Source organism: Halichoerus grypus, chromosome 7, assembly GCF_964656455.1.
Source record: "Halichoerus grypus chromosome 7, mHalGry1.hap1.1, whole genome shotgun sequence".
Taxonomy (NCBI): Eukaryota; Metazoa; Chordata; class Mammalia; order Carnivora; family Phocidae; genus Halichoerus; species Halichoerus grypus.
The window spans coordinates 19,025,142-19,048,470 of record NC_135718.1 but is presented as its reverse complement, the minus strand read 5'-3'; the positions used below and the strand labels follow the sequence as shown (position 1 = coordinate 19,048,470).

The 23,329-nt window shown below is 33.9% G+C and overlaps 1 protein-coding gene across 3 annotated transcripts in view; it reads left to right on the top strand.

Annotated features, from left to right (window-relative positions):
• The window catches only part of SHOC2 (SHOC2 leucine rich repeat scaffold protein), a 93,606-nt gene that overhangs the window by 60,301 nt on the left and 9,976 nt on the right, over positions 1-23,329 (top strand). For all 3 annotated transcript variants that reach the window (XM_036098907.2, XM_078077122.1, XM_036098897.2), the window contains exons 3-5: positions 6,713-6,850; positions 17,182-17,312; positions 22,254-22,442. In XM_036098907.2, the coding sequence (XP_035954800.1) occupies positions 6,713-6,850; positions 17,182-17,312; positions 22,254-22,442 (458 nt within the window). The remainder of the gene's footprint in view (positions 1-6,712; positions 6,851-17,181; positions 17,313-22,253; positions 22,443-23,329) is intronic.

The following is a 23,329-nucleotide window of genomic DNA, read 5'->3' as shown; positions in this document are numbered from 1 at the left end:
GGCTAATACAAATAGTGCCACTATGTTACTGTAATATAAGTCTCTTGGTAAATATAGGGACTCATTTCTGTTGAATATATCTCTAACAAAAGAATTGGAGCCCATGATTTTTTTGCCTCCCTGACTTCTCATATTTCTTCTTCTTCTTCTTTTTTTTAAATACCTGTGTAGTTTCTGACCATCTTTTAAAATCTAGCTTTTCCCAGTCCACCCAGCCAGAATCTTGCTTCTCTATTTACCCATCACTTTTTTTATTTTTTAAGATTTTTATTTTTAAGTAATCTCTACATCCAAAGTGGGGCTTGAACCCACAACCCTGAGATCAAGAGTTGCATGCTCCAGTGACTGAGCTAGCCAGGTGTCCCCTACCCATCACTTTGTGTATGTGTGTACACCTCCTACTTTTTTTTTTTTTTTTAAGTAGGCTCCACAAACTCCTGACCCTGAGATCAAGACCTGAGCTGAGATCAAGAGTCAGACGCTTAATTGATGTGCCATCCAGGTGCCCCTATATACCTCCTACTTTATGTTTACAACATTCTACTTTTATCTATTTTTATGTGGATCTTAATTTTCCAGGATAGATTTTGTTTTTTGAGGGCAAACATTATTACATTATTATTGCTTTTCCATAAGGCTCCCCTATATCCTGTAAAGCTATACAAAATACAACCACCACCACTACATACCTATTAGAATGGCTAAAATCCAAAACACTGACAACACCAAATGTAGATGCAAACTCTTACTTGTCACTGGTGAGAATGCGCAATGGTATAGACACTTGGAAGACAGTTGGCAAATTCTTTCAAAGCTAAACGTAGTCTTACCATTACAATCCATCAGTCATGCTCCTAGTTATTTACCCAAATGAATTGAAAACTTATGTCCATACAAAAAAACTGAACACAAAATCTTTTTTAGCAGTTTTATTCATAATTGTTAAAAATTGGAAGCAACCAAGATGTCATTCAGTAAATGAATGGATAAACAAACTGTGGTACAACCATACCATGGAGTATTGTTCAGTGATAAATGAACTATCAAGCCACAAAAAGACATAGAGGAACCTTAAATGCATGTTGCTGAATGGAAGAAGCCAATCTGAAAAATGCTACATCTTACATGATTCCAGCCATATCTAACATTCTGGCAAAGGCAAAAATAAAAGATCAGTGGTTGCTAGGGGCTCTGGGAGAGGGAAAGAGGGGTGGATGTGTAGGTGTGAAGCACGGGATTTTTAGGGTAGTTACTCTTTTTTTTTTTTTTTTTTTTTTTTAAGATTTTATTTATTTGAGAGAAAGAGTGAGGGAGAGGGAGAGAAAATCTGAAGCAGACTCTGCATTGAGCACAAAGCCCAATCTGGGGCTTGATCCCACAGCCATGAGATCATGACCTCAGCTGAAACCGAGAGTTGGATGCTTAACTGATTGAGCCACCCAGGCGCCGCTAGTTAAACTATTCCATATGATACCTGTAATGATGGGTACACGATATTATATATTTATCAAGGCCCATAGAACTGGACAACACAGAGTGAATGCTAATGTAAAATATGAACTTTCAGTTAATATTAATGTATCAGTGTTGATTTATCAACTGTAACAATGTACCACTTAATGGAAGATGTTAATAGGGGACACTGTGCTGGGAAGAGGATCTATGGGAACTCTGTACTTTCTGTGCAGTTTTTCTGTAAACCTAAAATTGCTATAAAAACAATAATAAAAAACACTCTTACTACAGTTACCACTCCTTTCTTAGTCAAAGCTGAACTCTTTGCCTTAGCCTACAAGACTTTAAGTGAATCTGACCCAGGGCTACTTTATCTCCTACCACCTGATTCCTTAATCATGATTCTAGCCACATTGGCCTTCTGTTGTATTTTGAACTGCTTTCTTGCTTTATCTTTGTGCTTGCTCTTCACTCAGCCTGGAACATTCTTCCCCCAGAATTCTCATTGCTTCTTCCCTCTCCCATTATTTGGGTCTGTTTTCTTTCCTTTTTTAAAAGATTTATTTATTCCAGAGAGAGAATGAGAGAGAGCGAGAGAGCACGCAAGTGGGGGGAGGTCCGTCAGAGGGAGAGAGAATCCTGAAGCACAGGTCTGTTTGCAAATGCTACTTCATCAGCCTTTTTACTTATTATCAACACCTCCAATCTCCTTCCCCATCACACTTTTACTTTTATCTTGCTTTATTTTCATTTATAGCTCTTAATACTTCTCACCTTGATTATATGTTAATTTGTTTTTTCCTTGTTAAAATGTAAGTTCTATGAAGGCAGGCATTTTATCTTTTTTTTTCCTCATACTGTATCCTCATCCCCTAGAATAGTGTCTAGCACATGGTAGGTGTTTAATAAACATTTGTAGAATGGATAAATGAATGAAGTCCATATTCTCTGTAGGCAAATGTATGGGAAGTCAAATTTAAAATCAAAAGATGGCTTAGTGAGTGTGGAATATGAGTCATAAGATGCGTAATATTAATGGCTGATGTTACCCATATGATAGCATGATGCATTCATTTTCACTAAAAGATACATCTGCTCCACAGATAGGAAACTTCTGTTATGGGCCAGAAAATGCTCTTCCATGAACAGTGTAGAAGAGACTGCTAGTCTTTACCTCTTTGAATCTCCCTTTTTTCTCTTTGAATTAAAAAATGTACAAAAATGAAGAAAAATCACAAAATACAAATGTATAAAGTAGAAAATAAAAACCACTCTTAAACCCAGGCAGAGGCAAGTCATTTTTAACACACCTTGGTTATTGTCCTTGAGAACCATTTGGGATGGATTTATATATATATTTTTATCATATTTGAATTATATAGAAATAGCAAATAGTGTATAAGTATTTCATGAACTGCTTAGATATTTAATATTTAAATATCTTACAAATTATAACTTAGGCTCTTATCCTGGCACAGTGTCTAGTACAGAATTTGTCATATATTCACAATTCTCAAATGTTTTTAATTATTTGAATATGAATAAGAGGAGCTTGGGCAGTTACGAGTGTTACTCTGAAGAAGAGAGATCTTAAACTCCTCTCACCGCCAGCACTAAAAATGTTTTGTTAATTGCATTAAATAGAAGTTTTGGATTCGTTTTGAAAATATTTTAGATTTTCATGGAAATTATGTATAAATAACAAACTTTCCTGAAGTTTATTAGACTTTGGACTGAACAAAATTTAAAGTTCTGAAAATGTTCTTCATGGGTCTTGAAATTTATATGTGGATTTTGGGGAAAGTCTAAAATAATTTTCAGATTTTACTCCCAATAATATATATCATTTAGTTGTGAGTGTACTGTATTTTAGGGACTAGAAGACCAGATTTTAAAATCATGTTATTTTTTGTGTGCTGTTAAAAAAATTAAATCCCGTTTCCTGAGTTTTAAGCATTTTCAAAATATTTAGGGATTACTAGACTGTGAGAAAGAAGTATTAGTGTTATTAGGTGACACTCTTCTTAATGTGTCAGTATTACCATGATTTCCTGACTTTGCAGAGAGTTGTATTGCTGGAGGATAACTTTCTGGAGAAAATATATGTTTAAAATAATCCAGTTGCCATGTGGTGATTTACACAAATCAAAAAGATTTAACTTATTTGAGTCTAGTGATTAATTCTGCTTTTTAAAAACATTTTTTAGTTTTAATATTAGATAGTCATATGCAGATTTCCTAAAATGTTAGTAACGAATTTGTTTTTATGTTCAGAGGTATCAAACTGGCATCCTGAATACTGAAAAAAGCCCACAAATGTGTTTAGTAACATAATGTTTTGTTCTGTTTTAACCTAAGAATTAGTTGTTAGCATTTAAGCATTAGAAGATTTTATTTGAAAATCTACATTTCCAGCCTTGTTTGAAAAATATGAGGATTGGACAGTATTGAACTTTCTTGCTCCAGTGTAGCAGTGATTCTCAACTGAGGGCGATTTTGGCAGTGTTATGACAGAGGACATTTGTTAATGTCTAGAGACAGTTTTGGTGGTTATTATTTGGGAGGTGCTATTGGCATCTAATGGGTAAAGGCTAGGGGTGCTGCTTACGTCCAGGACAGCCTCATAGAGCAAAGAATTATCCAGTTCAAAATGTCAATGTACTGAAGTTGAAAAGTCCTGCAATATAGCAATAGTGGATCTGTTGTTTTATTTACTTACCTTGACTCTGTACACTTTTGGATTTGTGTATCTTTCTTTAGAGTAGTGGAAGTTATTTTTGTAGGAACTGAAATAATTTCAAGTATATTATTTATTAGAAAAGATGATGGCAAATTCAAAAAAATGTTTTATTACCTCTGGCTTGAAGAGTATTAGAATCCAAATTTTATCTTCCCCCGTTATCTTCATTTATTCTTTAAGTTAACATGATGCTATGTACTAAGCACTGTACTAGATACAGAGGAGATAAGCAGGTATACAAACTTCAGCAGTTGTTATGTTTTGGAGAATTGTTCCATTTACCAGTATGTAATTTAAAGGAATTTTTTGAAAACAACATGCAGTTTTCTTTTTTTCTTTTATCCTCTCTGACAGTCTCTTGTCTTTTATTTGGTGCATTTAGATTATTTACTGATTTAGTTGGATTAATATCAATTATATTTGTAACTGTTTTCTATTAGCTGAACTTGTTCTTTTTGTCTTTCATCATTTTTTTGCCTTATCGGGTTTTAATTGAGCATTTTATATTATTCCCTTTTCTCTCTTCTTAGCATATTGTTTATACTTCTTTTAATTTTGTTTGTATGTATGTGGTCATCCTGGAGTTTACAGTATGCATTTACAGCTAATTATAAGTCCACTTTCAAATAATGCTATGCCACTTCATGGGTAGTGTGGTTACCTTATAACAGAGTATTCCCAATTCCTCCCTTTTGTGCCTTATAACATTGCTGTCATTCATTTCATATATCCTTAATCTATAATCATCTAATATATTGTTGTTATTAATACTTTGAACAAACCAGTATCTGTTACTTAAGAGTAAGAAAATGTTTTATCTTTATTCCTTCTTCAATGCTCTTTTATATAGATCCAAGTTTCTAACCTATACCATTTTCCTTCTTTTGGAAGAACTTTTTAGTATTCTTGTAAGACAGGTCTACTGGTGACAGACTCCCTCAATTTTTGTTTGTCTGAGAAAGTCTTTATTTTTCTTTTACTTTTGAAGGATAATTTCATTGGATACAGACTTTTAGATCGGTGGGTTTTTCTTTCAAGACTTTAAATATTTCATTGCATTCTCTTTTTGTTTACATGGTTTTCTGAAAAGTCTAAATATTACGGTTTTTATCCTTGTTTCTCCAAAAGTAAGGTGCTTTTATCCTCTAGCTTCTTCCAAAATTTTCTCTTTGTCTTTGATTTTCTGCAGTTTGAATATGCAGTGCCTAGGGAGAAACAGGAGGGGATTTTTCTTCTACACCCTGAGAACCTGGGTGGTAAAGCGCAAGGGTCCAATTTCTCCACCTCCTTGCCAACATTTGTTATTTTCTGTTTTTTGATTATAGCCATTCTAGTGGGTATGAAATGGTATCTCATTGTGGTTTTGATTTGATTTTTCTAATGATTAGTGATGTCAAGCATCTTTTCATGTATTTATTGGCCATTTGTACATTTTTTGGAGAAATGTCTATTAAAGTTCTTTGACCATTTATAAATTGGAGACTTGTTGAGTTGTAAGAGTTCTTTTATTTTGGATATTAATCCTTTAGTAGATACAGGATTTGCAAATATTTTCTCCCATTCTGTGGGTTGCCTTTTCACTCTTTTTATAGTGTCCTTTGATGCACATATGTTTTTAATTTTGATGAAATTCAGTTTACCTATTTTCTCTTTGTTGCCTGTGTTTATAATAATATGGCTTAATAATGTGCCCTAGACCCATTTTTCAGTTTCATGCACTTGATTTGCTCATCTTACTTTTTCAGTATTTATAACTAATGCCTTTAGAGAAAAAGGAATGTCATGAGAGAACCAATGTAGCTGTTACAAATTATACAGTTTTTGAACTGTATTGTTCAAATAAAGAATTCTGCAAGGAAGAATGTTGCAGAATAACACTAAGAATAATCTAAATTGCCAGTACAGCTCTTTCAACTAGAATGAGGAGAAATATACCTTATTTTCTATCCTTGTGGAGTACTATTAAAATCTAGGAGCAGTTTTGATTTATAAATGTCACTTTGTATATTTATATAGCATCAGAACATATGCCTATTTGAGATTATATATATTTTGAGGTAGAAGATGTCCATCAAATTGAATTGAAGATGAATCTGATATTATCATGTTGAATTTAGTTAAAAAATTAGTGAGCTCTACTTAAAGTATGGAATATACAAACATAAATGTGGTTGAATTGGTTACTTAAAACTATATATATATAATACTAGTTGGCAGTCATTTATATTAGTAGTCATTTATAATCAACATTTTAACTTTATCAGATGTCATTTTCTTCTTTTTTTATTGAGGTATAATTGACAGATAACATTACATTAGTTCCAGGTGTACAACATAATGATTCGATATTTGTAAGATGTCATTTTCTAATAAGTTTTAGATCTTGTGTTTGACTTTTACATTTTCCAGAAAGGTATAATTATAATATAGAAAATGAAGTTTTTTTCTTTCTTTCAGTACTACTTAATACATTCTTTAATAATTCTTGTTAAATTTTTATGTTGGTCAATTTTACAGGTGAATTATGTAACCTCATTACGCTGGATGTAGCTCACAATCAACTTGAACACCTCCCAAAGGAGATTGGAAACTGCACACAGATAACCAACCTTGACTTGCAGCACAATGAACTGCTAGACCTCCCAGATACTATAGGTATGGGTGATATTAGTAGTCATTTATAGCTACTTGGACATTAAAAAGACTGTTTTTGATCTATTTCTATAATAAAAGTTAAAAGATTAAAATGCGTCAAAATAGTAAAACTTTTTATTTCCATTTCTTGGTGAAGAGAACAATTAGGTTTTAGGAAATGAGTTCAATCAGATTATAAAGAAGATAGAATGTGGAATATTGAATATTGGTATATATTTTATTATAACTCTGCTTAAATTGCAGAATGGGTGCGTTTTCTGTTTTTTCTTATTTCAGAATGTTACATACTATTATATAGGGTGTGGTCCCTTCTTTACTAAAGCAAACACACTGAAAAATAAAACCACTGCTGTTTAGTCTTTAAAACATGGGGAATATAGCTTAAAGCTTGTTCATCTCTACTGTTGAAGGGACTAAGCGAAGAGATGTCTTGAAGTACAAAATGTTTTTCAAATACTTAGCCAGGCTCAAAAAGCTGAAGTGCGCTTATTGTGATATGTTCTATATTTACACAGTCTTATTTATCTTTCTAAATGTCTGTAAATATATACAAACAGCAAAGAAAATTTTTTAAAGTTTGGACACCTTTTTAGTTACTGGTGTGTTATAAGGATATTGTAATGTTTATTTAGGAAAATTACACCTGTACTTAATTTTTGTAATTCCAGTAGTGAATATTTATGAGGTTCTTCTGTTACTATATCATAAGAGGCCTATGATGGTGAGATCTTTTTCCAGAAGGATTTTCATTTGTTTCTGTCAGGTACCTAAGGGGACCACTTGAATCCATCTGTGTTCTAAGGTTTGAAATTTTTCTGGTCCCCCAGGTCACTCAAAGGTAGTCTGTAGACTGATTGAAGGGCTCTTTTACCTCTGGTTTACCCTTAGTGCTAGGGTGCAGCCGTATAGTATCCCAGTTGATACTGATTTCTGGACTCCCCACCCTTGGCTGGTTGTAGATTTTGACTCTTGGCAGAAACATGCCTGATCAGCTGTTTCTTCCAGTTAGAGAAGCACTCTTAGGACAAAATTTTGTCCATTATTTTGCTTATTTCTTGGGTTTCCAGCCAGTTTCTGGCCTGGTAATTAGTCATTATCTTGTTAGCTCTCTGTTTTTGTTTTGGAAGTGTATTTAACTTTTTTCAGTGGGAGGGTTTGTCTGAATTAGCTAGTCTACCATTTCTTGAAACAGAAGCAATTGTTAAGGAATTTTTTGTTTTAAGTTACAGGACAACTAATCTGAGACTTCTTTAGAAGGATATAATAACTAGCCGTTAGAACCTATATCTTCCTGATTCTTAGCCCGGAGTTCTTTATATCACGTTACTGTTTGTAGTGGCAACAGACTAAGTATTCTAGTTAACTAGTTAACTGCATTAGATTTATTTCTGAAAGGCAAGATGGTGTATAACATATAGTGAATTATCCTACTATATTCTTAAGAATTTTACCAAATTTCCTTTATAAATAAAGGAATCGGATTTCTGGATCAGTAGAGACTGAACACAATTATTTCTTACTTTTCTATCTTAAAATCTGTTGAAATGGCCAGGATGAACAAAGTGACCCTAGAAGAAAAAGAGCATAGAAAATATATGTGTTACATTTATAAAACATGATCAGACTGGTGCAAAAAAGAAACAAGGAATACATTCCTTAGAAGTATCTTTGCCATATAAAGTTCAATTTAATGGGAAATACCGTGTAATAGAATGAAACATCCAAAGACCAGAATAGCGATGTGTGTAGGATAAGTGGAAGAAGTCTGTTAGAATCTAGAACAAAAAGAAGGATACAAAGTGAGTGATGAAGAGTCATGAGAGAAAGGACTAGAAGTTCTAGAAAGAGAATACAATGAAGAAACTAAATAAAATATAATTTTATAATCTTTTCCTGAACTTGACAAAAACTCAGATAATATGATTGACATTGCTTACCAAGAAGACATAATGAAAAAGATACATTCTGGTAGAAGTTTTAAAAAGTAGATGTACTTAATTGCTTTGAATATACCATAGTAACATATAATGTTATAAAACCTGTTCTTTGTCTAGTTTCAGTTTCTGGGTAATGCTGGCCATATATAGTAAGTAGGAAAGTGTTCCTACTCTTCAGTTTGGGGAACAGTTTGTATAAAATTGGCATTATTTCTTCCTTTAATATGTGGTAAGATTCATCAGTGAAGCCACTGGGGCCAGGAATTTTCTTTGTAGGAATGCTTTTAAAAACAATTTCAATTTTGGGGCACCTGGGTGGCTCACTCAGTTGGGCGGCAGACTGGATTTTGCAGCAGGTCATGATCTCAAGGTCCTGGGATTGAGCCCTGTGTCGGTGGGGAGTCTGCTGGAGGATTCTCTGCTCCTTCCCCTGTGCTCTCTCTCTAAAATAAATAATAAATCTTTAAAAAATGTTCAATTTCTTTAATAGATACAGAGCTATTTAGATTGTCACTGTTTTATTTTTTAAAGATTTATTTATTTTAGAGAGAAGGAGGAGGAGGGGCAGAGAGAGAGGGAGAGAGAGTCTTAAGCAGACACTGCACTCAGCAGGGAGCCCTACATGGGGCTCCATCTCACGACCTTTAGATCAGGACCTGAGCTGAAACCAAGAGTTGGAGGCTTAACCAACTGTGTCTCCCAGGAGCCCCTCACTTTATTCTTGGGCAGACTTAATCATTTATGTCTTTCAAGGAATGGGTCCATTTCATTTGTCACATTTAATAGGCATAAAATTGTTTCTAATATTCCCTTATTATTTTGATATCTGTAGAATCTATCGTCATGTCACTTCTCTCATTCCTGAGATCAGTAACTTAGATCTCTTTTTTTCCTGTCTGGTTAGAATTGTATCAGTTTTATTGATTATCTCTAAGTTTTACTGATTTTCTATATTGTTTCTCTGACTTTTATTTCATTGATTTCCACCTTGACCTTTATTATTTCCTTTTATCTGTTTTGAGTTTTATTCCTTTTTAGTTTCTTGTGGTGGAAGCTTGAGGTCATCGATGTGAGTTTTTTGTTTTTTCTTGACTTTTCTTGAATTACGTATTGACATATTTAGTTTGTGTTGTATGATCTTACATGAAAATTTCATCTTATATGTGCATTTAGTGCTATAAATTTCCCCTTATGTACTGCTTTTAGTAGCATTCCACAAATCCTGATATATTGTGTATTTCTTTTTCTTTTTTTCAGAATACTTTCTAATTTTCTTTTGTTGAGTAGAGTGACATAGATGAGGCAATCAGTGAATTTATTCTACTACCTGTCATTTTTTTGTCTTTTTTTTCCTCCTAATTTTTGTCAGATACACTGTCGGGACATGTAACATTTATGTTACATCTTGTTATGCTGATCTCTTGTTGTTTTTCATTTTGATGTTCATCAACAGTCCTGTTGTCATAGTTGCCCCAGTCGTCTCTTGGTTGGCTCAAGTCAATCTTATAGTTTTCTCAGAAATGGTTCATAAATAATAGTTCCCTAGTTATAGAATGTTTGTAGCCTTTATGCTTGAACAGTTTGGATGGATGTAAAAATCACTGGGTCCAGCTTTGTTTCCTTGAGCATCTTAGTAGAACTAAGAGGTAGTTGTACTGTCTTCTGGCATTGAATAAAGTATGAGGCCAGTCCAGTTTTTTCGCATTGTAAGTGGACAATCTTTTTGCCTGGCCACCCAGAGTACTTTCCTTTATTTCTGAAATTCAAGAACTCCATTATATTTCTCAGTGTTGATTTTTCAGAGTCCATTTCCCTGGGATACTCTGAGCCAATCAACATATAGGTTTAATTTTGATAGTTTTATATAGTTTATATACTTTATAGTTTTCTTGAATTACATAGACATACTTAGTTTGTGTTGTATGTTCTTACATTGCAAGATATGTCTATAAGTTTGCTTATTTTGAATAACCAATTAGTTGCAACAGTAAAGGAGAAAAGAAAGAATAATGCATAATCTTTTTTTTATGACATTAAAAAAGCATGTAAAAGCATAGTTGCTCAGTTTTAGAAAGAAAAATAAAGGTTGTTTACTGCAAATCAGACAGGGGAACCAAAATTAAAGATGCTTGAAATGTTATAAAGTTAATATTCTTATCCCTCTTACCAATGCTTAGTCACTGTGTATTTGTTAGGATTATAGATGCTAAACACTTTATTGCTCCTTAAGCATATCAGGCAAGTTCTAGCATCAGGGCTTTTATACTTCTTGGTCTCTCTGCTTAGGACTCTTTCTCCTAAATACCCACATAATTTCCTTTACTCTTTCAACTGATCAAATGGATATATATAGGGCACGGTCATCAGTCAGCGCTGTTGTTTCTCTCAAATAGTCCAACAATATTTTGTTTAATATTTTATGCATGTGTCTGAATCTGTGTTGTGTCAAATAACAATGAAAGGGGGATGAAATTAGAGTACAAAAATGAATAGCCCTGGCAAACAGAGAAAGTATCGGTGGTGGTGGATGATAAAAATCTTCCATTTACTAGGACTAGGGTCCTGGTTTTTTGGATTCACTTCTTCTGACAAAGGGTGACTTCTCCATGTATCCTTCTTTCTCCTGGCTTTCTTAATTTTGTGTATCTCGCTTCTGTCAGAATAACTGTATTTTAAGTATGTTTATTAATATGAAAACATTTGACTTCATTATTAATCTGTTGTGGTTAAGATGTTATCTCAAAATAACATAAATGCCTTGCTTCTAGAACATTCTGCATGATCAAATTATAAGTATGTATTGCAAATCAGTGAGAACTGAAACATTAACAATAAGAAAATTGTAAATACTTTATTTATTCTTACATGCTTTGATAGTTGTCAACAAATGGAGTATTTATAGCTGTTAATCCAAGTAATGGCAAAATGAGTAATATTTATTGAAATTTTTATAATATTGTCATTTATTATATACCATGTATATTAAAAATTCTTTTGCCTTTTCCATCTCTCTCATCCCCAGTATTTTGATTGTATAGCAGAAGGCTGAGATTTGGTGAGAAATTCAAACATTTGGGTCTTGGTCTATTATAAATCCCTGTAGTCTTAATCGATTGACCTTTGAGAGTCATCCCTCTCATTTATCAGAGAAGAGAAATTCACCCAAAACATTTAGTGGTAAACTTATGGAACATAGTTCTCCTGATATTTTTCCTCTTCTACTTCTTGAAAAGTATAACTTAAAAAAAAAAATCCACACCTATCCTGCACAGTTGATGTAAGTCCCACAGCAGCTGCCTTACTCTCCTTTCCCTGGACTAAAGAAACTTGCTCTAAACTCACAATTGAAATGAGATCTTTTAACTGTCACCTGACAATCAAGTTTTCCAAAAATCATTTTATTTCCTTGCCTTTTCTTTTTTCTTATAAGTAGACTGAGATGTTTTTACCCCTTTCTTTATTTAACACGAACACTCCTAGAGTAGTTTCTTACTCCTTGGCAGTAATCACTGCCATTTACATCCAGGCTGAGCAGTGCTAGGATCACTGACAGCTCACAGGATGTGGAGAAGAGGCAGAAGGAAGTAGGGAGGGGACAGCTGGTTGTAGTTAAGTGAGAGAGTACTTCAAAACATATTTATAGTTTCTCTGACTTAACCATTAGTCTACCCTGTTGAATAAAATGTATATTCTCTTTCATGTAAATATTTTCTAATTCAGGAATCAGTTATGAACTGTAGAAAATGTTAAACTTCATTACAGCATTTTGTTTCAAACTATGAACTTGATATGTTAAAGCCTTCTGTGATCTCTGGTGATTTTATGAAACCAGGGGTAGGGGGAGGTAAGAGGTCTCAAGTAGGAAAAAATATTTTATTTTCTATTTCTTGTCAAATGAGATAGAGAAATCTGCAACAAGACCTTGCCTTCAAGGCTGGAGCACAGAACAATTCACAGAGGTCTTTTGTTGCACTGGGCTCTGAAGAAATGTTACAGTAATTATGGTTGTATCAACAAGTAGAGTTTTAGTAATTAGGTTTTAGGTAATTACAGTGCAGCTTCATGTAACAACTTTACTAGTTTTCTTTTTAATGGTGGCATTCTTTTGGGTTTTTGACATTAAGAATTTTTATATTGCTTGCTTTTCAGTTTGCTTTCAGTTTTTTTGGTTCAGTGTTTCTGGGAAAAAAAAGTACCTTTGACATTATTTTCATTTTAGAACTGTGTGCCTTTTCTACTGATTTTTTTTTTTTTGCTACTTTGTTAAAATAAAATTAAGATCATTTGAATTAAGAGTTTTACTCAAAAGTTATACTGAATTAACCTAAAGATGCTGATTATATTTGCTGAAATTGAAAGCATCTAATTTTAATTCATAGTCATTTGATGTTGGTGTAATTTAAAAATTGACAGCATAAGAAAGCAAGCTGTCAGAGCAGAGCACAGAACAACTTAACAGTCAAAGTTAAGCACTTAAAAGCTAAATGCCAGTGATTGGCAGTGATCAGCCTACATTTATACACAGAAGCTCAGCAACATTGATTTTATTTCTTAGTCACAATGGCTCAACATTAAAGCAAGTCATGGCTTGATTTCTAGGTTGCAGTTTAGTTTGTGGTAAAACCAATCACTGAAAGAGGCTAGAGTTGAAATCACTACAGGGGATGAATCATAGTAAATGTCACACTTCTGATGTCCAGCTTTTTTCCTCACACAAGAGAATTTTGATATTTCATCCTTAATTTTTTTTCACCTCTTTTATTTTGCTGAAAGTCATGGATTTTGGCAAAATGCGGATGACCGAACATGCCATGCTCTCAGTAAAGTGATAAGAGCTTTGCACATGTGAGTTTCTCATCAGAATAGCATATTCTCATAGATTACATTTTTTTAAAGTTTAATTTCTACCACACCAAAAAAAAAAAGGGAAAAAGAAAAAGTTTAGGAAAGTTGGAGGTACTATTTCTGTTTAAATAACCACAAATTTTGGTACTAAAGTCATGTTGCAGTTTCACTGCATTATTTTCATTTTGTAATTTTTAAATTCTGGAAACCTATTCTGATTTTAAAAGTGAGAAATTCAAGAGTTATTTTGCTTTTAGAAGAGAAATTTCAGGAATCTGGTTCTATTTATTGGGCTTTTGAATTGATAAACATTTGGAATTTGTTATACTAATCTTTGTTATCAGAGAAAGCTTTTAGGTTTTGATGAGAATAAATAAAGTTTAAAATATTGTATTTGTGTACTGCTCTGCTCTAAACAGTGATTGAATGAGGGATGTCAGTTGATAGAGCAAAAATATGGGGTCTTTGTGCTTTACTCTTCTGGCAGATTCAGAGACTCCTTGGTAAATGCTTCAGCCATTTTATTACATTGGAGCAGCCTTCTTCCATAGGGAAAGCAGTGGTATGCAGGAGAGAAAGGAATGCTGTCTCCCCCGCTCCCCCAAGGTCGACCGCTTTTTCTGTCTTCAACTTCATACAGCAAATTAAAATTTTACCGTAAGATTTTTGAAGTTCTTTAAAATCAGACATTATCACTGCTTGTAGGAAAATTTCCACCGTTACCAGCCTTGTTGTAGCTATAGGGGGCATGGGATAGGCAAAGGATAAAATATTTATTTCTTCCCTCCCTCCCTATTTTAAAATGAGGGTGGGTCAAAGAAAAGCATCTCATGTAATTTTAAGTTTTTACCTTTTGTTCCTAATGGAGAGGAGGACAAATAGTAAAATGCTTTAGCTTCTGCAGTTAATTAAAATATAAATGAATGCCTGCTGTGGGCTTAGCACTGAAACGTATTCTTTGGGGAGATAGAAATATATTAGGTTTCTTACTAAAGGGTTTTCAGTCTGTTGGGTGGAGGTAACTAATCCATGAAATGACTGACAACATAAAAACAAGTATAATTAAATGCCATCTTAGAGTGAAGTCAATATGCAGTCATGAGTCCAATTTACAGGGAGATCAATGAGATCTTGATAGAATGGCCAGGGAAAGCTTCATGAACGAGTGTTTTGGACTCAGTATGGAATAAAAATGCTTTCCATGAGCACAACAGTATGGACAAACAACATGGGAGTAAGAATGAACATAGGCTTCTGTGTCAAGAGGCAGCAAGCTATCTGGAGTGCAGTCAGTGAAGATCTTGAAGAATGATTACTTGTTATAAGAGCCAGCTGAGTTTGATTCTAGTTTTGCCACTAACTAGGTGGTGGCTTTGATAAGTCTCTTCACATTATCTTATGCTAGAGTCAATGCTTATTACTCTCAGATGGCTCTTATTGCTGCTGCTTAGGTGTTTTTTCATCTCTTTTTTTAATCAGGGTGCCTATTTAAGAATTCAAACCACCATGCTCTGTTTTTCCATGATTTAGCTCTTATCTACACTTTATGGAGAAGATGAGCCTCACAATGTAAAGTGTCCAGATGTCTTACCTCTACGTTAGTATAAAAATGTCTCCATGATGTAAAATATTCATTCAAAAAAAGAATGGTATAGGGCGCCTGGGTGGCTCAGTCGTTAAGCGTCTGCCTTCGGCCCAGGTCATGGTTCCGGGGTCCTGGGATCAAGCCCTGCATCGGGCTCCCTGCTCAGCGGGAGGCCTGCTTCTCCCTCTCCCACTCCCCCTGCTTGTGTTCCCTCTATCGCTGTGTCTCTGTCAATTAAATAAATAAAATCTTTAAAAAAAAAAAAAAAGAATGGTATAAAGATATTGCAGTTTTTAAAATTAAAATGACTTTAGAATTATAGACTTTTTCTTAAAATGTTTTTAAATGACAAAGCTATCGAAAATTAGGAAAAAGGTAAGTTCACAGGAAAAAAAATTAATCTTCCGTAATTCTGCCATGCAGAGATGACTTAGTTTTGATGTTTCCTTTCCATTCTTTTCTACTTGTTTTTTTGCATTGTTGAGATCATATAAAATGCATAATTTTTCTTATCTTCTTTTTTCACTTAATATCATAAAGTCTTTCACATCTTAAAATTTTTTGTAACATAATTTTTATAGGTATAGAATATAGTAGAATATAGACATATACTACAGAATAAAATCATGTTTTGAACATATGTATCAGTCATTGTGCTGCATATCTTACACACATTGTATTTAACAATTAGAGCAACCCTGTCAAGTATTTGGTGTTATCCTTACTTTATGGATGAGGAAATAGACTCGTTAAGTAACTTGCCCCAAGTCACATGGATAACATAAAATTCTTTGTGACACTGTGGTGTCTCCAGTTTAAATAATTCTTCATAGATTCTTGAATAAATAGGTTGTCCCCATTTTTTTTGCCACCACAAATATAACTGTAATTAACATTTCATCACAAAGCAGATTATTTTATTTTCTGCGAACCCAAATGTTAAACATTTGTATCATAGTCAATGTCATAGTGCAGTGATAACAATATTCTTGCCCTTATTTCTAATCTCTAAATTCTTTGGGGCTTTGGAAAGTCATCCAATCCTCAGCTTGTTTTTTCCCCCCTCCAAAATTGACACGTCTTACCAGAATGTCATTAGAAAGATTCAGTAAAGCATCCTTCGTTAATTTAGGAAGCATTTTAAACACAAAATTAACTTGTCTTTGCTAAGTGATAGTTTTTATTGTTGCTTTTGAATTCAGTTTTCTGCCTGTTGGAATCTCACTTAAACAGAACCAGCAAACTCTTGGCCCAATTTCCAGACACTATTATAAGAAAGTAATATACATGAAAATAGCATACCTCTGGAATAATTCCAATTCCAATTCCTACAGGAATTGAAATGTTTGCTAAGTTTTTCTGCATTATAGTTGGCTATACTTATGGTATTTAATTATTAGAATATTTTCATTATCAGTGGCGAATTTTTGCCTTGCAGAAGTAAAGAGTAAAAATTAGCTCGATTTAGTGATTTCTTGTAACTTTAATCACTGACTTCTTCAGCAAGAGGGAAGGATGCAGGTGATTGATAATTAGAGAGGATTATGAGGCATCGTGACTGCCCTCCTAGGGTTTCAAGGTTTAATTTATGCTATAAGCTAATAAATGTTTTCTGTAAGTATTGTAGTAGTGTTACATCTAATAAGGTTATTCAACAACTTTCTGAAAAACGGTCAAAGCAAAAAGAAAGAAATGGGCAAACTCCAGAAAGATGGTGAAAGTCGAAAGACATCAAAATATTTGTCTCCACAAAGTTAAGTCTGACACAGGCATCTGCTTCTGTAATTTTTAAGGCTGGTAATATTGTTTAATTTAAAACCAGAGGCTGGCTACGCTACATTTGACATTTAAACCTGGCCCATCTAAAAATGTGATACCAGAGGTTGTATTAACAATAAAACAATACAACAAGAAATTAACAAGTTTATCAGATTTAAAAAAAATTCCTTTTTTTGTATTCACAGGAAACCTGTCCAGTTTAAGTCGTCTTGGTCTGAGATACAACAGACTGTCAGCAATACCCAGATCACTGGCAAAATGCAGTGCCCTTGAAGAGCTGAATTTAGAGAACAATAACATTTCTGCTTTACCAGAGGTGAGAGGTGGTAAATCTTTACAGCTGGGTGAATAATTTGATTATTGAGATTGTTTAAATAATGAGTTTGCTATGGACATTTAGCCACCACTAAAATAAATATCCGAAAAAGAAAGAATAGGTATGATTATAGGAACATACTAATTTTTTCTTTTTTTTGTGTGTAGAAGGGAGAAACCAAGGTGAGAAATCAGTGTGCTACATTCCCATGTAAGCATCATGTAAATCTTTCTCACATCTTTTTGAAACTGACAATAACAGCTATTAAGGAAAAGTTGTATGGTTGATTTTAAAACTCAACTACCCTACCCAGTTCAATTATTTAAAAAAGTGCTATAGAAAGATGATACAGGAAAAGAATGAGCTACATAGAACACACTATTAATCATGTTAATATTAGCTGTAACACTTCCATTACCCAGATTATTACCCTGCTTATACAATAATATTAAAGCCTATTTAGCATATACCAGTCACCAAAATTTATTTCTTAACACATTATTTTTAATTTGGTTTTTGTTCTGTGAAAAAATATTTTCACTTATTTTGGGCAGAATGCAGTACTCTTTTATTTTATTCTTTTGCTACATATTATTATTTTAGCATACCCACAACTTGTATGTTTGCTTATGGTTATTCAAGCATTATGTCTTATTGAAGTATTCTAACAAATAAAAGAATGGAATTGTGGACTTATTGATTGAGCTTTGCAAATGTTTTCTATAAGTGTCCCTTTATTTCTAGTTTTTCGGTGTGTGTGTGTATTTGAATTAAAAACAAAGGTGCTTTGGGCAAATGTTTTTAGATATATACTATGATTTATAAAGAACAATGTGAGCATATGAAGCTATAAGCATGTAGCAATTAGTTTATAAAATAAATGTATTTAATAATGATTTGCTTCTAAGGGATACAGTAAAAAGTACCTATTAATTTTGCTTCTATTATTCTGGGTGTTTGGGTTTTTAGAAAACCTTTTGATTAGAGTACAAAAATCAGTTTTTCAGGATTGTATTTTCTAGGATGGACCAGTTCACTAAAACTCCTATGACAGTATCTCACCTGCAGTTTAAATGGGATAAGGAATAGAATCCACAGATTGTAGAGATAGCCCTGACAACTAGACTGTCTGGACTTTTGTCTTTCTTTGCTAGTGGTAATTTAGAATGGTAAAAATGGGTGGGGTTCTATTTAATGTCGTCTCCTTTTCTAACAGTAATTAGTACAATAATTGGACCTTGTTGGGATTTTTTTTAGGGTGTGATTTGTGAGCTTAAGTAAAATTGACTGCTTTTACAATGTTAGTAAGGCTAATATAAAGACTGGGTGTATATTAAATTTCAAAAAATGAGAAAATTTAAAACTTATTTTTTTTTTTAATTTTTTTTTATTGTTATGTTAATCCCCATACATTACATCATTAGTTTTAGATATAGTGTTCCATGATTCATTGTTTGTGCATAACACCCAGTGCTCCATGCAGAACGTGCCCTCCTCAATACCCATCACCAGGCTAACCCATCCTCCCAACCCCCTCCCCTCTAGAACCCCCAGTTTGTTTTTCAGAGTCCATCGTCTCTCATGGTTCTTCTCCCCCTCCGATTTCCCCCCCTTCATTCTTCCCCTCCTGCTACATTCTTCTTCTTCTTTTTTTCTTTCTTAACATATATTGCATTATTTGTTTCAGAGGTACAGATCTGAGATTCAACAGTCCTGCACAATTCACAGCGCTTACCAGAACACATACCCTCCCCAGTGTCCATCACCCAGTCACCCCATCCCTCCCACCCCACCCCCCACTCCAGCAACCCTCAGTTTGTTTCCTGAGATTAAGAATTCCTCATATCAGTGAGGTCATATGATACATGTCTTTCTCTGTTTGACTTATTTCGCTCAGCATAATACCCTCCAGTTCCATCCACGTCGTTGCAAATGGCAAGATCTTATTCCTTTTGATGGCTGCATAATATTCCATTGCATATATATACCACATCTTCTTTATCCATTCATCTGTTGATGGACATCTTGGCTCTTTCCACAGTTTTAAAACTTATTTTTATATCCACTCTAATTATCAGTGAAGGGAAACTAATAATTATTAGGTACCTCTTAGGATACAGACATTGTGCTAATTAGTTTCACATATAATATTTTGTGACTGAAATTAGTCAAGATTTATTTTTGATAAAAGAATTATAAAGAAGATAGCTCTCTTCAATCTGGCTGTGGAAGAAGTATGTGTGTGTGCGCGCCCATGTGCACGTATTTAAACTGGCCTGTTTTCAGATAGAGAAGCTATGGGGGAAGCCCTTGATTGGCCCTGTCCAAATCTGGGAAAGGATTAAGTCTTATATAAAAGTAGTCTGTGTGCTTTGGAAGCAGCATATTCCTAATGCAAATATGTAATTATCTGCATTTATAATCACAATAAGGAAAACAATAAAATCCATTAGACAGTACTTATTAGACAGTCAAGCTGGGTTAGGCATGCACAATCAGGAAAGTGGTTTCCAATTGGGGCTCATTGCTGAAATCAGAGCTGGCAAAATGACTATATACTTTTCTATTTGATGACTATCTGAAAATGGGCTAGTTTTAATGTAGACACACATAAGGAAAAGGAATTTAATAAATTTAAGCACATATGCTCAAGGTATAACGCTAGGGGCTCTACATGGATTATCCCATTTAAATCTTTAATTGTATTAATTATTGGGGTATTATCAAATAGGAAGGGTAATAAGACTTAAGAGAAGTTATGTTTTTGGCCAAATTTGTACCTTAAATATTTTTCTGGGAGTACTGTGAGAAATATATTGATTGTCTAATTCACCAAAGGTCATGTAACTGGTAAGTGGAAGACCTAAGATGGGGATCCAAATGTGTCTGGCTTTAAGGAATTGATAAGCAACTGCATAGCTTCATTATATGCCCTAAGAATGAAAGGTTGCAGAGTTGCCTTCTTGTTACCCCTTTTCAGATATCTTCAGGTTTTTTCAAAGAAGAACATCAGTAAAGTTAGTCAGCTATAAGAATAATAAAAATAACATTTTTTCCATGAAACTCAAAACTTCATGTATTTTCAGTAAAGTAGGATGTAGGCATTTTTCTTGAATTGACTGCCATGCAGAGTGTTCTCAGCACTCTTACCTGAGCTCTTCCTTTTATCTGTGTACATCAGTAGACAAATGTTGAAAGCTTCTTAACATTCAGCATAAAGAACAAGTTTCAGTTCACCATATAATTATACCTTCAATTACATAGTTATTTCATTCTTTCAGCAGGTCTTACAAATCAACTGACACCTCAAGTACTAAGTCTTCAGTTTCCTCCTGGTATACAGCTGATGTTTGAACATTATTTAAAATATACACACTTGCATACCTCACACAGCTTGTTTCCTCCCTGCTTGGGCCTTTACATCAATCCAAAATGTTTCTTCTGCTTCTCTGAATATTTAAATTTTTTTCATCCTTCAAGATCTAGCTCATTCTCAGTCTCCTTCCTGCTTTTCCAGTTATTCCAGTATTTCTTCTTTTCTTTAAATTTAAATAGAGAAGGGACTTAAAATTTAAGCACTTATTATATGCTAGAGGTTGTAAAGCTATTTATGTATTTTATCTCTTAAAAAATGTCTTCACTAAAATTTACAGAATAAGGCATTATCATTTTACAAATGAATAAATTAAGGTTTGGAGAAATAATTTGCCCAAAGTCACAAGCCATTGAAAGATAGAGCGAGGATTCAGAATTATTTTATAGCCTATACTAGTGTTTCTCAAACATTAATGAGCATACAAATCACTTGGGAATCTTGTTAAGATTCTTCAATTCTGTAGGAGTAGGACCTAAAAGTCTACATTTCTAACAAGCTAATGTTGCTCTTCCTTCAACCAGACTTTGAATAGCAAGAGCATATTACATATAATTTATTATTGATTATATACAGTTATTTATTGTTTTCTTTTTCCCATCTGTGTGCTCTATTTCTCTAAATAGGGTTTAGTCATTTTAATGGCAGACTTTCTTCTGTAATACCTAAACGCCTACCACTGTGGTTACATGGTGGGAGGCTGAAGTAAGGGGGTTACTATGCGCAGTAAATACTTATTTGATAGATGCCTGTTTCCCTCTGAAATTTTACCATATGGAAAAACAATATTATATAATATCAGGAAGTGTTATCATCTTCTGAATTTAATCTTCTTTAAAGGAGCCATTAAATTACTGAATAACAGCTTACTCTGAGTCAGGTATTATGTTAATCTTAATAATTTAGAGGATCATTAACTCGGACCTGAATAGGATTGGTCCCAGAGCAAGTGGCAGAGCCAGGACACAGACTCAGGACTGTGTGATGCCAACAATTCTGCTCTGTAAGGTTCTCAACCTGGCCACTCAGGAGATACCTCGTACCCTCAGACATATTTTCTTTATAGAGTGGTGGGTTTTTTTTGTGTGTGTGTGTGTGTGTTTTGTTTTGTTTTTTTAGAGAGAGTGGGGGGGGGAGTAGGGAGGGGCAGAGGGAGAGAGAATCCCAAGCAGGCTCCACAGCCAAAGTGACTCGATCTCATGACACTGAGATAATGACCTGAGCCAAAATCAAGAGTCGGACACTTAACTGACTGAGCCACCCAGGCGCCCCTTCTTTATAGAGTGTTCTAAATAAGCTAAAGCCAAGGAATAAAAATGAGATTTCATGAGTTTTCTGTTTCTTGTAAAATCTGGAAATCTAACTCTATTGGCTCCACATTCCTATAAGGCAACAGTTAGCTAGAGCTGAGTAGTGACTGTCCCTCTCTGTGAGGCATCACAGAGCTGGCCCAGCCAGTCTCTGTCATTTGTTACCTGAAGGCCCTTTGAGGAATCTGTGCCTGCTGCTCTATATTCTATGGAGTGATCCTGTTACAATTCTAATTCATGTGTTTATTTTGTTTGCAGAGTCTTTTATCAAGTCTTGTGAAACTGAATAGTTTGACCTTAGCTAGAAATTGCTTCCAGTTATATCCAGTAGGTGGTCCATCTCAGTTTTCCACCATCTATTCCCTCAACATGGAACACAATCGAATCAATAAAATCCCATTTGGAATTTTCTCCAGAGCAAAAGTGTTAAGTAAGCTGAATATGAAGGTAAGCCTCTGTTTGTTTTGAGGGGGAGAAAAGCTACTATTATTAGTACTTATACTAATATTTGTGTTTTCTCTGTTAGTGTGGAGAACAGTTACTTGTTACTTGCTGATGGAGTCTAAACTGATGATACTTCAGGGTAATTTGTATTAGATAACAAATATCTTAGAACCATGCATACTCTTAGCACTTTATCCTAAAGAAATAATCATGAATGTCTATAAAAGCATAGTTGTAGGGATATTTATTGTAGAATTTTCTATTTAATTGGTACCAACCTAATAAAGATTTCATTTTTTAATAGTGTATCTTCAATGGAATACTATGAAGTCATTAAAATTAATACTCAAGTTTAGAAGAATATTAATACCAGTTGAAACATTCTCAGTTTATTAAGTAGAAAAAAGTTAAAGCATGCAAGACTGTCTTTCCACACAGTTTTTAAAAACTGTTCTTAATGTGCTTAATTATATATTAAGTAGCTATAGATTTATATGTAAACATATAGCCAGAATTTATTAAAATATGTTTATCTTTGAATATCGTAATTATTTTATGGATGATCTTTTTTATTGAGGAATAATTGACATTATATTAGTTTCAGTTGTACAACATAATGATTCAATATTTGTATATTGGGAAATGATCACCACACTAAGTCTAGTTAATGCCCATCACCATATATAGTTACAGAATATTTTTTCTTGTGATGAGGACTTCTTTTTTTTCTTTTTCTTTTTCTTTTTTTTTTTTTTTTTTAAAGATTTTATTTATTTATTTGAGAGAGAGAGAGAGAATGAGAGAGAGAACATGAGAGGGGGGAGGGTCGGGGGAGAAGCAGACCCCCTGCTGAGCAGGGAGCCCGATGTGGGGCTCGATCCCGGGACTCC